Genomic DNA, 12749 nt, shown 5'->3' on the forward strand with positions numbered 1-12749 from the left:
CTGAAAAGACGTCTCATCCACTGTGAGTTATGTTTCGGTCGTCTGAATGGCCGCATTGTCCCCGGAGATGGATAAATAGCTTTCTTAATCATCCAGAGTGGCAACTTTTCATGTTCATTGTCGTGTCCAATGAGGCGTGACAGCGTAACATTCTGTTAGAGGCCATAAAAATGTGGGGTCACTGCCAACCCGTCCCAGAGAGACAGAGGGGTCAGTCTCCTCTCGGCGCTGCTGTTCGAGCCGTGCCTCACAGGCCTGACGTTGCCCCGCCGGTCCCGACATCTATCTGTGCCCCTGGGAACGCTTCCAAACAATACGCTCCCTTCAGCCCGGGGATGATTCGGAGGGGCCGGCTCAGAGTTTTATCCTTTAATACAGGGTGAAGTGCTTGTCATTCTTGTGTGGAATCCTTGTGCGCTCTCGCTCTTTCGCTTTCTCCTTCCCCCGCTTTCTCTGTGACTGGTCTGTGGAGAGGAGACTCTGCATTGTGTTGGCCTTAACTGTCATTGGTGTTAAATCAACACCACCTGCACGTCTATTCTAGTGAAGATTTAAAAGCAGTCGGCCTAACGAGCCTCTATTATGCGGTGTGCTGTTCGCTAACTGTGGAGGTTGAGCTCTTTTTGAGACCTTTTGTCTGTGCTGCTTTTCATGGTGCAACCTAATGTTGAGGGGGGTTTTCCAAACGCTCAACAGGACCTCTTGGAGGACACCTCAGAAATCTGGTAATAGGTCAGCTTGGGGCACTTTTATTTGTTTGGTTGGGTTAATAGCAGTTCTGTTGGGGGTTAAGTCATTCTTTGTTAACTTGGGTGAAATTTAGTGAATTAATTGGATGGCAGTTTATTATATATGACCCTGGACCACAAAACCAGTCATAAGGTTAAATTTTTCAAAACTGAGATGTATACATCACATGAAAGCTCAATAAATAAGCTTTCTATTGATGTATGGTTTGTTAGGATAGGACAATATTTGGCCGAGATACATCTATTTGAAAATCTGGAATCTAAGGGTGCAAAAAATCAAAATACTGAGAAAATCACCTTTAAAGTTGTCCAAATTAAGTTCTTAACAATGCATATTACTAATCAAAAATTACATTTTGATATATTTATAGTATGAATTTTACAAAAAATCTTCATGGAACATGATCTTTACTTAATTTCCTAATGATTTTTGGCATAAAAGAAAAATCTATAATTTCGACCCATGCAATGTATTTTTGGCTATTGCTACAAATATACCCCAGCGACTTAAGACTGGTTTTGTGGTCCAGGGTCACATATATGGCTCAGTTATCTTTAACAAATCTGTCATTAGTTGCTTAATGTTCAAACGTTTAGCTAGGGGTGCTTGATTTTGGCAAAAATCATAATCACAATTATTTTGGTCAATATTGTAATCACGATTATTTTACACGATTATGACTGTGTCCAAAACTTCATATTAGTGATTAATTTAAAGATGGCAATACAGCAGAAAAAAGATACAAATAAAAAAGCAATGCTTTTTATATATATTTAAAATATATATTTACTGAAAACTTTTATGCAAGTCTAAAGTAGTCTAGCAATACTACAGAAAATGAAAGTAATTATTTGATTGTAAAATAAAACAGTGTCTTCACTGTAATAGTTAAACATGCTTTGTTTCTTATTAAAACCACAAAAGTCCTTCATTCAAGAGCAGCCAGTGATTTTTCTCTTTGTATTTTTACATTTTATTAATATTAAGCACAGAGACGGCAGAAGGAATATTATTTGTTGCTTTAAGTGTCACACGGATCCAAAAAAATGTTACACACATATTTTCATCCTCAACTGTTTATGATCATTTAAGACGTAACTGATAAGGGTTTACATGAATAATCACCAAGCGCCTCATTTTGAAATATTTTTGCGTGTATTTGACCGTTTAGGCATGCACCTTGAGCCAAAAGATAACTTAACATGTCTGTGTTTTGCTCTCTGAGCGCATACACAGAACAGCGCAAGTTTTCTTACGTGCTATTAAAAACACAACATCAAAGAAACATTAAAGGTGCCATAGAATGGAAAACTGTATTTACCTTGGCATAGTTGAATAATAGCAGTTCAGTACATGGACATGACGCACCATGAGTCTCAAACACCACCATTTCCTCCTCATATAAATCTGGTATTTGCAAAAGACCGCTACCGCTCCACAGGGGCGCCGCTCGCAATTTTGGGCCCTGTGACAAAATATGAGGTTGGGCCCCCTCTACCACACCAAAGCAGATCTCTGGGGGCCCCTAAAGTGCGTGGGCCCTTAGAATTGTCCTAACTTTCCCCCCCCTTAGCGGCGCCCCTGCCGCTCCAACATAACACAGACTATTACGCAATAGTCGCGATCGTTAATAGTTACGCCCCCAACATTTGCATCGCCCAATCATCATTAACTTCAGTACATCAGTAAAATAAGGTGAGCCACTGAAGGGACATGGTTAGCTTAATGCTAGCGGTAGCCTGTTATATTGCAGTACGTAGGATTTCACTTACCACATAAACAGAGAGATGACTGCGCTGATGATGGTGAATGATTTACAGATCCTGATCATAACTAACAAGCATCTAAACTTATGTAGTAAGTGCTTGTGTCGCTGCAGTATAACGTTACACAGAGCACATGCATCACAATAGTGAGAGTAAAATGTCGTCGGTTCAAAACGGCAGATTCAACAAACCGCATATTAAAAGCGGCTAAAGCTCCGTAATTAAATATATATTTTTATTCATGTGGAGGCTATTGAGATGAGCAGCTCTGTGAAACAGCCAATCAGAGCAGAGCTCATTAATATTCAAGGACCTTCCAAATAAGGCAATAACAGAGCATTTCATTTTAGGGACAAATCCTAGGGTTGTAAATGGACTTGTAAAACCATTTCTGGAGAATTTTTGCTCTTTCCTATGCCATATACCTTCTATGTAGATATCAGAGAACAATTTAAAATATAGTTTCATGCATTCTATGGCACCTTTAATAAATCAAGCACAACCCGTTTGATGAAAGTCACATTACATGATTTTGCTGATTTGCATGTGAAGTCAGGCTTTTATGGAGGAGTGAAAGTGCACCACCAGTAAGGGGGCAGAATGGGGCGCAATAATCATTTCATCTCGATTACTGCATCTTCACAATCGTTTGAAGCAGAATTCGAAACCGAATTTCGATTAATTGCACAGTCCTGAGTTTAGCTGTTGGTCACCTCATTTTCAGACTGTTTTGGCTTACAAATTTTACACCTAAAGAAATACTTTATATAAATTGTTTTAAATTACATATATGAGCTGACCCAGGTCATAAAAGTGGATTAGAAATCTTTTTTTTTTTAACTACACAAGGATGGTCTTCTCTCTGGGTGGCCACTATGTTGAGATCACTGACCAGCTGAGTACTACTCACTTCTAATGACTCTTGTGTGCCCTTTCTTTTCAGTCAATCTGATTTAAGTCATCTGATTCCTTAGCCAGTGATTCTTATGATCTGATTCTTTTTAGTGAGTCATAAACATACTGCATTGTCTCTAACATAACTGGCTCATAAGAGTCTTTTGATCAGGAATCAGACTTGCCAAACAAATGACTTTTCATGAGCTGGTTGTTTGAGTGATTCATAAGCATACAGCACTGCCTCTAAAATAACTGGCTTTTATAAGTCTTTTGATTGGGAATCAGACATGCCAAACAAACAACTCTTTGTAAACCATTTCTTTCAATGAATCAAAAACATGTAGTGTGTGATCGGTAATAAGAACCAGTTCCTAATAGTCTTTTGTTCAGGAGTCAGACTTGCCAAGAGAATTACTCTTAGGAGCTGGTTCATTTTAGTGAATCAAAATCAAACCATGTTGAGATCACTTGAATAGCTGAGTACTTCTCATTTCTCATGACGGTTGTGTGCCCTTTCTTTTTAATGATTCAAAACATACAGCATCTGATTCCTTAGTGACTCTTATGATCAGATTATTTTTAGTGAACCATAAATATACGGCATTTCTTCTTACATAACTGGCTCTAAAGAGCGACTTTCATGAGATGGTTGTTTTTAGTGATCCATAAGCATACAGCACAGTCACTAAAATAACTGTTTTTTAACAGTCTTTTGGTCAGAATTACTCTTAGGAGCCGAATCACAATGTTGAGATCACTTGAATAGCTGAGTACTTCTCACTTCTCATGACTCGTGTGTCTTTTATTTTAGTGATTTAAAACTTACAGCATCTGATTCCTTAGGGACTCTTATGATCCGATTCTTTTTGGTTAATAATACAGTAAACATACCACATTGTCTGTTACATAACTGGCTCATAAGTGTATTTTAAATACATAAGCGTATTCAGGAATCAAACAAATGACTTTTATGAGCTGGTTGTTTTAGTGACTCATACAGTATACAGCACGGCCACTAAAATAACTGACTTTTAAGAGTCTTGTCAAACAAATGACTCTTATAATCCATGTCTTTTTAGTTAATCAAAAACATACAGTGCATTTGCTAAAAAGAACCTGTTCATAATAGCCTTCTGTTCAGGAATCAGACTTGCCAAGAGAATTACTCATATGAGCCGAATCAAAAACATAGTCAAATCAATTAAAAGATTGTAAGAGTCTTTTGCCACGGAATCAGACATCCTAAACAAATGACTCATATGAGCCGTTTCTGTTTAGTGAATAAAAAACATACAGCATGGTCACTTCATTAACCTGTGAGTATATTATTCAGGAATCGGACATAAGAACAAATGATTCTAATGAGCCGGTTCTTTTGAATGATTCATTCAGTGTAACAGCAATATTTATGTAAAATATTGAAATGTTTTATATTTTCAATTATTCTTTAGAAAAATAATTAAAAGGAATCAAAGTCAGAATTGTTCAATTCCTTACAGTTCACACCCCCACTTTTGTCTTTAAATCTTTCAATATAGAAAATATAGTTTTAAAGTTGGTCAATTATACACCAGAGGTGCTGCATAGTCATTAATGGTTAATCATTTCTCAGACAAATCATTTGTCAGCAGGAAATAGCTCAACAAAAGAGAGGTAACTGAGCAAGGCCAACATTTCATAATTAACAAACCCTAAAATCATCTTATTCATTGACCTCCAGTCAGTTTTTGTAAGTGTTTCTCCAAAGCAGATTAAATGATAACTGTTGCCAAAATGCAACCTGGGCTGTTTTTTACTGTAAACGTGACAAACTTATATCTAAAAGCATAATTACGACAAACGAGCCGTCTTTGAGATTGACCGTGATTTCGTTTTGTGGTCAGTGGCCGGTGAATGGGAGTACTAGGGGCATAACTTTGAGCGCATCAAAATCGATATTTTTATAACACTAAGAAGGCTCGACACACCATGAAACTTTGCTGGAAGTATCGCCTGGGTCTCTACACATGAACTCCAGCATTGAGAACATTGTTTGTGTACACAGAGTTTACTAAAAAGAAAGTTTTTGAACAACTTACACTGTTTGAGTTTCCGCTCGCAGCCGTCTCGCCAGTCAAGAAGTGTCGATCTCCAAATGCGAGGATGGATAGCTCCTAAAGCATATTTCCATATAAATGCACGGCTAATTCATTGTTTTGTCGCAAGTGAAAAACAATATTAACCTTCTAGTTGTAAAAAGAGCCTCGTATAAGCCTAATATTTCGTCCTATGGAGTCCATTCATTCGCATTCGGAGATCAACACTTCTTGACTGGCAAGACGGCCGCGAGCGGAAACCCAAACAGTGTAAGTTGTTCAAAAACTTTCTTTTTAGTAAACTCTGTGTACACAAACAATGTTCTAATGCTGGAGTTCATGTGTAGAGACTCAGGCGATACTTCGAGCAAAGTTTCATGGTGTGTCGAGCCTTCTTAGTGTTATAAAAATATCGATTTTGATGCGCTCAAATTTATGCCCCTAGTTCTCCCATTCACCGGCCATTGACCACAAAACGAAATCACGGTCAATCTCAAAAACGGCTCGTTTGTCATAATTATGCTTTTAGATACATGTTTGTCTCGTTTACAGTAAAAAAAACAGCCCAGGTTGCATTTTGGCAATAGTTATCCTTTAAAACCGTGCCTATTTATTCCATGCTGACTTGAGAAAGATATCATTTGAGGACGAGTGAATGTGGGAAATGAGCAAAAGGTGCTCCACTTACGGAAATGGAGAATCAGGGGTGACGCTGAGCCATAACACAAGTAATCAAATCTCATTATTTCACTTTTTATCTTATTGATTGTTTAGGTCGGCTTGAATTGCCTCAAGAAAGCGGAGACTACTACCCTATAATGGCTTCTTATTAATCACATTTAATTCATATAAAACATCATCGACAGCTTGCCTCCTCGGAGTACAGGATCTCTGCCAATCTGCTACTGCAGAGCAATGCATTAGGGTTTCGATGGTGACTTAGGGCCTATATCATCCAATTTCCTGTCAGGGAAGGATTGCTCAGCTCAACAGCTGTGTCTCCCATGAGCCACAATGGCATTAAGGCTCCTCTCTTCAGATTTCTCAATGCCGCTCTGTGTAAGAGCTAATCGGCATGTTTTTCTACCCTCACAGACTGTCTCCACAGGCATGTGCCACTGGATAACCAAGAGGACAGCAGCCTCCCGAACATTATATGTCTGACAAATGGTATGTGTGCTATTTTCCCATCATGGTTCTTAAGTATGACTGTTTTTACCGGCCTTGTCTAAAGATTGTCGTCTTGTGTCAATGTGATAATTCATTTATGTAGTAGACAGTTTATATATATATATATCTATCTATATATATATTATATATATATATATATATATATATATATATATATATATATATAGATAGATATAGATATAGATATAGATATAGATATAGATGTTTTAATTTGTACATATAAAATGGTAATATGGTATTCTTTTAAATACCTTTTTAATGTTACCTAAAAGAATTATACTATGGTAGTATATTTTTGGTTTGTTTGTTTGTAAAAGTTATTTATTTATTTGGTACATTTACAAAAACTTTAATAATTTGTCAACGTACCATTTTTTATTTATTTATTTATTTTACTTTTTTTTTTGTACTTGTATCATAGTAATACCATGCTTTTGGAAATTTACCATGGTGGTATTCTTTTAAATAACTTTTTAAGGTTACTTAAAAAACAGTATATCATGGTAATGTTTTTGTTATTTGTTTATTTATTTCACATACATTTCACAGAAATGTGTTTTTTTTTTAGTATATGTACAAAAACTATATTTAGTTAAAGGTACCATGGTATCACTTTTTTTTTTACTTGTACCATAGTAATTTCACTTTTTTTTTTATTTACCATGGTGATATTTTAAATACTTTTTTAATGTTACTTAAAAAAAAGCATTGTACCATGGTATAAGTATGATACCATTGTGAATACTTATTTAGTTATTTATTTATTTCACACATTTATTTATTTATTTATTTGGTACATGTACAACAGTAATATTTTGTAAATCTACCATGGCAAGACAATGTTTTTATTTATTTATTAAACTTGTACCATGGTAATACTTGTTTCTGCCATTTATTCATTTTCCATAATAATTTAATTTATTTATTTCCCAAATTTATTTATTTGCTACATGTACAAAAACAGTAATATTTTGTAAATGTACCATGGTTACACAAATGTTTATTATTTTTTATTTAAAAAAATGTTTACCTCTTCCATGGTAATACCACATTTTTTGGAAATTTACCATGATAACACTGGGCCTTTCTTTTAAATCCCTTTTCTAATTTATTTAAATATGTATTTAAACAACACTTACAAAAACATGGTGCATATTTTAGATTATGTTATCATTGTACCATGTCCAAAAAAAAAACTGTAATACTTTTTGTTGTTGTTGTAACAACTTACATTTACACTTTTGTAAATATTCTTTATATTTAAAGCATAAATAATATTTGATAACAGTTCAGAGTACCTTTTAAATTCATATTTTGAGTGAATATGGTATAATATGGCATATTACTGTGTTCTGTGTAGAGGTCTACCAATTGAATAGTTTTGCAGATTAATCTGCAAACATAGCATGGTTCATTGTTAAATATTCTATATTAATATTTATATATTTAATTTTAAAAATACTGTACAGTTTCATGGTTCAGTACTGTTTTGTTTTTTTTAATAAGGAGTGTTATGTTTGTTTTCATTTAGTATCTACTATCTAGTTCTGTGGTATATATCAAAATGCCATGGTATTTTTATCTGTTACCATCACTCTACTGTACCATGATACCACTACTGTACTTTTTATTAGGTTCTTAGATTAATTTATATTCCTCTCTACAAGACATGTTGTTGACTAACTGTGCTATGCTTGTCACTGTCCTGTGAGCTAATACTGACTCATATCACATGCGTTTAGTGTTTTTGCAGTGCAGTGTGGGATGGCCCTCATCTTGACCCTGCTTCAGTCCCTCATCCTGGGTGTTCTGGGGGTCCACAGCAGTTACCCTCGCTTCTCCTCCAATGACACAGTCTTCCAGCACCTGGCATTGCACCCTGACCCCAGCGTAGGAACGGTCTATGTGGGGGCTCGGGACCATCTGTTCCAGCTCGCTGGCCTCGATGGCCTCCGTCTTGAAGTGGATGAGAAAACTGGCCCAGTGAGAGACAGCAAAGACTGCCTGCCTCCGGTAACCCTGGAGAACTGCCCTCAGGCTGGGCACGTCAACAATCACAACAAGCTACTCTTAGTGGATCCGTATTCCCTCGAGCTCATTACTTGTGGCAGCGTACACCAGGGCACCTGCCAGAAACGCAGCCTAGCCAATGTGAACGAAGTCCTCTTTTCTGCCGAGAGACCTGTTGATACGCAATATGTGGCGGCTAACGATCCTACTGCGTCAACGGTTGGTCTCGTAGTGCGACCCCAAGACAAGGATCCGGTGCTATATGTGGGACGAGGCTACACCAGCAGTCACCCGCCGGTCTCCACTCGGCAGCTTTTGACAGAGCCAGTGTTTTCCTATGAGGAAACTGCTAAGCTCGCTGTAGCCGGGCGACTCTCGGAGTACGATCACAATTTTGTCGCAACCTTTGCGCGACGCAACCACGTCTACTTTTTGTTTTATAGACGCGACCTGAAGGCTGCATCAAGGGAATATCGTACTTACGTGGCACGGGTGTGTTTGGACGATCAAGCGTATTATTCCTACGTTGAGGTACCGCTATTGTGTCGCTCGGGCTCGACAGGAAGGAACTATAATTTCCTCCAGGGGGCGCAGGTGGGCGGTGAGGAATCTGGAGGCTCGCAGGTTTTGATGGGAGTCTTTTCTACGGCGGTTAGTGCTGCTAATGGACCCGGGGAGGAATCTGCATTGTGTGTGTACTCTCTGGATGAAGTGGACCACGGTATTGATGCTACACGAGATCTGTGCTACACGCAATATGGAGATAAAGATGGCTACAAGGTGGCATACATTGAGTATGACGTTAAATCCAACTGTGCCAACCTGCCCACGGTGAGTAGATCAACTTTATTTTTATCAGTTAGTGTACTTGGTTGTACTTGAAGACAACAGGGTCATCTAAACGCTAATAGGGTTAGTTCACCCAAAAATGAAAATGAGCCCATTATTTACTCACCCTCCAGGCATCCTAGGTGTATATGACTTCCTTCTTTCAGACGAATCCAATCGGAGTAATATTAAAAATTGTTCTGGCTCTTCCAGGCTTTATCATGGCAGTGCGCAGGTGTTTCTCTTCATCAGTCCAAAACAAGTCCAATAAAACACATCTATCCATAATAAAGAGTGTCTCACTTGGCTCCGGGAGGGTGAATAAAGGTCTCCTGTAGTGAACTGATGCATTTTTATCAGAAAAATGCCTATATTGAAAACATAATAATTACTTTGATGGATGGCGTCGGATGTCACCGTTGCACATGCACCTGTGAGTCTCGTGAAAAACAGTGTTGTTTTTGACAACCATCTTAGATTTAGTCTTAGTCTTAGTCTTTTGGACTAAAATGCTTCTTAGTTTTAGTCAAATTTTAGTCACTTCTATATGTGATAGTTTTAGTCCAATTTTAGTCGACGAAAAGTCAAAAAGGTTTTAGTCTAGTTTTAGTCGACGAAAAGTCAAAAAGGTTTTAGTCTAGTTTTAGTCAAAAAAAGGGAAAAAGGTAGTCTTTTAACAAATTAATGTAGGTCAGTAAGTATTTAGCTGTTGGGTAGTGTCACTTATAAGTTCTGAAAATAGCAGATCTATAGTTCAACACAATGTGAGCTTCCGGATCGACAATTTTCACCAATAATTACAATAATGAAGGAATGTTTTAGAACATAAAAGACAAACAAGGATGGAATGCTAAAACGGCTTGCCATACTAGTATAGCAAAGATTATTTAATGCTAAAACGGCTTGCCATAGCGTCAGATACTTTTTAAAGGTCCCATATCGTACACATTTCTGGAGGTTTATTTTATTTGTTGATGTCCTTAAGAATATATATTTGCGGTATAAGTGCCAAAATCCATCTCAATATATTTTTACAGCTCCTTTTTTAGGAGCTCTGTCAAAAACAGGTCGATTTTGGCCCATCTAATTAATATTCATGAGCCTCTCTTCTGATTGGCCTGTTGTTTTCTGAGTGACGCACAACCAGGCCAATCACAGGTAACTACGGTCATGTATGCTGTAAGCGTAAGCGAGCTCAGAGCAATAGAGAGAGCTGATACTCAACAGGATATTTTAGAATGATCATTAATGTTTTTTCTTTTACAAACACCGAATGCAGTAGGCTACATAACTGTTGCTTTAGTAAAGCCCCTTTCACAATGCGCGCTGATTCTGGAAAATTACGGGAACTGTGTGAACCAAAGCCAGAACCTAAAGGCAGTGTTGTAGTAATGATGCACGTTATCAAGCGACTCTTCACAACGAAAAATAAAGTTACGTGCAAAGTGGAATGAAGCAGCGATCATCAGGCAGAGCCAGCTCCTCACTGTCAGCGCTGAAGCACAGTTTGTTCAGGTTAGTTTCAGTTTAGTGAAACGTACGCGTCGCATTACATCTCACATCCAAACGTCACATGTCTTTATGGTTTGTGTGTAAAGCACGCACAGATCCCGGAAAACAACTGTGAATGAACCAAATTAAACAATTCCGGAACAAATCGTGGGACACATTATCCGTGTATTTACCGGAATCGCTGTGTGAAAGAGGCTGAAGTTGACGTGCCGCTGGTCTTTTATATTAACGTTGTTCTGAAGCCTGTGTAATGATCGTAGCTTGACATCTATCGACTGAACAGGGTTTTCTCCACTTGTTTTCCTGTTGTTGTTGCTCAATGGAATGGATGCGTTGTTGTCTGGGGGTTTGACAAAAGGAGGGTGGGACGTTGGTTTGTGACTGAAGGCGGTGACTTGAGTCGATCGGACGTCACATCGTTACGGAAGTCACAGCTGCTCGTGAAAATGAACAGCTACTTTAAGCAGGCTGTGTGCAGTTTACTGTGGATTGACTGTTTTGAAACTCATATGGTAGTTAGATAGCCCCTAGACCTTAGTTATCATGAAAAAAGCCAGGAAATTTTGATTTTGACGATATGGGACCTTTAAGTTTTAATTGGCATGCACAATAAGCGGAAATGTCATGCATTTTAAACGTCTGACGGACCACCCACTAACATTTGTCTATTCTCGTCTCGTCTCGTCAACGAAAACTCACACACGTCTCGTCATGTTTTAGTCATCAACGAGCCATTTTTATCTTGTCGTCGTCTCGTTATCGTCATGAAAAAAAGTGGCGTCAACGAAATGATTTCGTCATCGTCATCGTTGACGAAAACAACACTGGTGAAAAACAACGTTTGTTTACAGGAGCAAAGGAAGCAAAGTTTCCTTCCTTTAGCAAAGAAAAACCAGTCTCCTCTTGGCTTTTATTGAAATTCTCCGACGTTTTACTTTACAAATCCTCGTTAGTGGCCGTTGTTTTGTTTCGGTCTCTCCGCTGCGCGTCCACGGTCGTCACGTCTGAGCAGCGCATCCATAACACCAACATCCTGCGTTGTCCACCCGGAACTGCTTCCGTGCAAGCTACATTAAAGTGCATCAGTTCACCACATGAGGCTTTTATTTACCCCCTGAAGCCGTGTGAGACACTTTTTATTATGGATGGATGCACTTTATTGGACTTGTTTTGGACTGATGAAAAGAAACACCCTCCCACTGCCATGATAAAGCTTGGGAGAGCCAGAACAATTTTTAATATAACTCTGATTGAATTTGTCTGAAAGGAAGTTATATACACCTAGGATGCCTAAAGGATGAGTAAATAATGGGCTAACAAAACAATGCTTTAAACGGATAGTTCACCCAAAAAATTAAAACTTTGTTATTAGTTACTCGCCCTCATGTCGTTCCAAACCCGTAAGACCTTCGTTCATCTTCAGAACACAAATTAAGATTTTTTGATGAAATCCAAGAGCTTTTCCCTGCATAGACAGCATGCAACTGACATTTTCAAGGCCCAGAAAGGTAGTAAGGACATTGTTAGTCCATAGTCCATGTGACATCAGTGGTTCAACTGTAATTTCATGAAGCCACGAGAATACTTTTTGTTCACAAAGAAATACAAAATAATCACTTTATTCAACAGTTTCTTCTCTTGCTGTCTATGCAGGGTCAGAAAGCTCTTGGATTTCCTCAAAAATATCTTAATTTGTGTTCCACAAAGGTCTTATGGGTTT

General features: G+C 38.0%; 1 protein-coding gene across 1 annotated transcript in view; it reads left to right on the forward strand.

The window, feature by feature from the left end:
- The window catches only part of plxnb1a (plexin b1a), a 106248-nt gene that overhangs the window by 48364 nt on the left and 45135 nt on the right, over nt 1-12749 (forward strand). Inside the window, exons 2-3 of the mRNA XM_073823632.1 lie at nt 6584-6658; nt 8422-9520. Of these exons, the coding sequence (XP_073679733.1) occupies nt 6645-6658; nt 8422-9520 (1113 nt within the window). The 5' untranslated portion in view covers nt 6584-6644. The remainder of the gene's footprint in view (nt 1-6583; nt 6659-8421; nt 9521-12749) is intronic.

The sequence above is a fragment of the Garra rufa genome, chromosome 18, assembly GCF_049309525.1.
Source record: "Garra rufa chromosome 18, GarRuf1.0, whole genome shotgun sequence".
Taxonomy (NCBI): Eukaryota; Metazoa; Chordata; class Actinopteri; order Cypriniformes; family Cyprinidae; genus Garra; species Garra rufa.